Source organism: Geospiza fortis, unplaced genomic scaffold (genome assembly GCF_000277835.1).
Source record: "Geospiza fortis unplaced genomic scaffold, GeoFor_1.0 scaffold424, whole genome shotgun sequence".
Taxonomy (NCBI): Eukaryota; Metazoa; Chordata; class Aves; order Passeriformes; family Thraupidae; genus Geospiza; species Geospiza fortis.
Window position 1 is genome coordinate 4,720,767 of NW_005054354.1, and position 457 is coordinate 4,721,223.

A 457-nucleotide genomic window follows, 5' to 3' on the forward strand; every position below is an offset into this window, starting at 1 on the left:
CCCCCCCCCCCCAGACCTGCCCCGGCCCCCGGGCGGTGGGCAGAGAGGGGGGCCCATGCCTGTCTTACCTTGCTTGACGCACTTGAGGCGGATGGGGTCCTTGCAGTGCTTGATCACGGCCAGCACATCCCTGATGGTGAGCCCGGCCACGGGGGTCTCGTTCACCTCCAGCAGCAGCTCCTCCGGCACCAACTTGCTGCCGCCCTCATAGGCCACCTTGCCGGGCTTCACTTCCCCCAGGTAGGGGAACTGCCCATTCTCGGCGCCCCCCTTCAGCTCGAAGCCCAGCTGTCCCTCCGGGTTCCTCACGATCACGATCTCGTGGACTCTGCTCGTCCAGTGGCTTTTTTTCTTCAAGCCCTTGGACATTGCCGTGGGGATGCTCTGCCCGACTCCCTCCCTGCAGTCTTGTGCTTCTTCCCCCCCTCCCTCTCTGCCCCCAGCCCCCGGGGCAGCC

General features: G+C 66.5%; 1 protein-coding gene across 2 annotated transcripts in view; it reads right to left on the reverse strand.

The window, feature by feature from the left end:
- The window catches only part of MAGI2 (membrane associated guanylate kinase, WW and PDZ domain containing 2), a 703,939-nt gene extending 703,539 nt beyond the window's left edge, over window positions 1–400 (reverse strand). For both annotated transcript variants that reach the window (XM_014308028.2, XM_005423532.3), the window contains exon 1: window positions 69–400. In XM_014308028.2, coding sequence (XP_014163503.1) covers window positions 69–369 — 301 coding nt within the window. In that variant the 5' untranslated portion in view covers window positions 370–400. The remainder of the gene's footprint in view (window positions 1–68) is intronic.
- Between the last annotated feature and the right edge of the window lie 57 nt (window positions 401–457).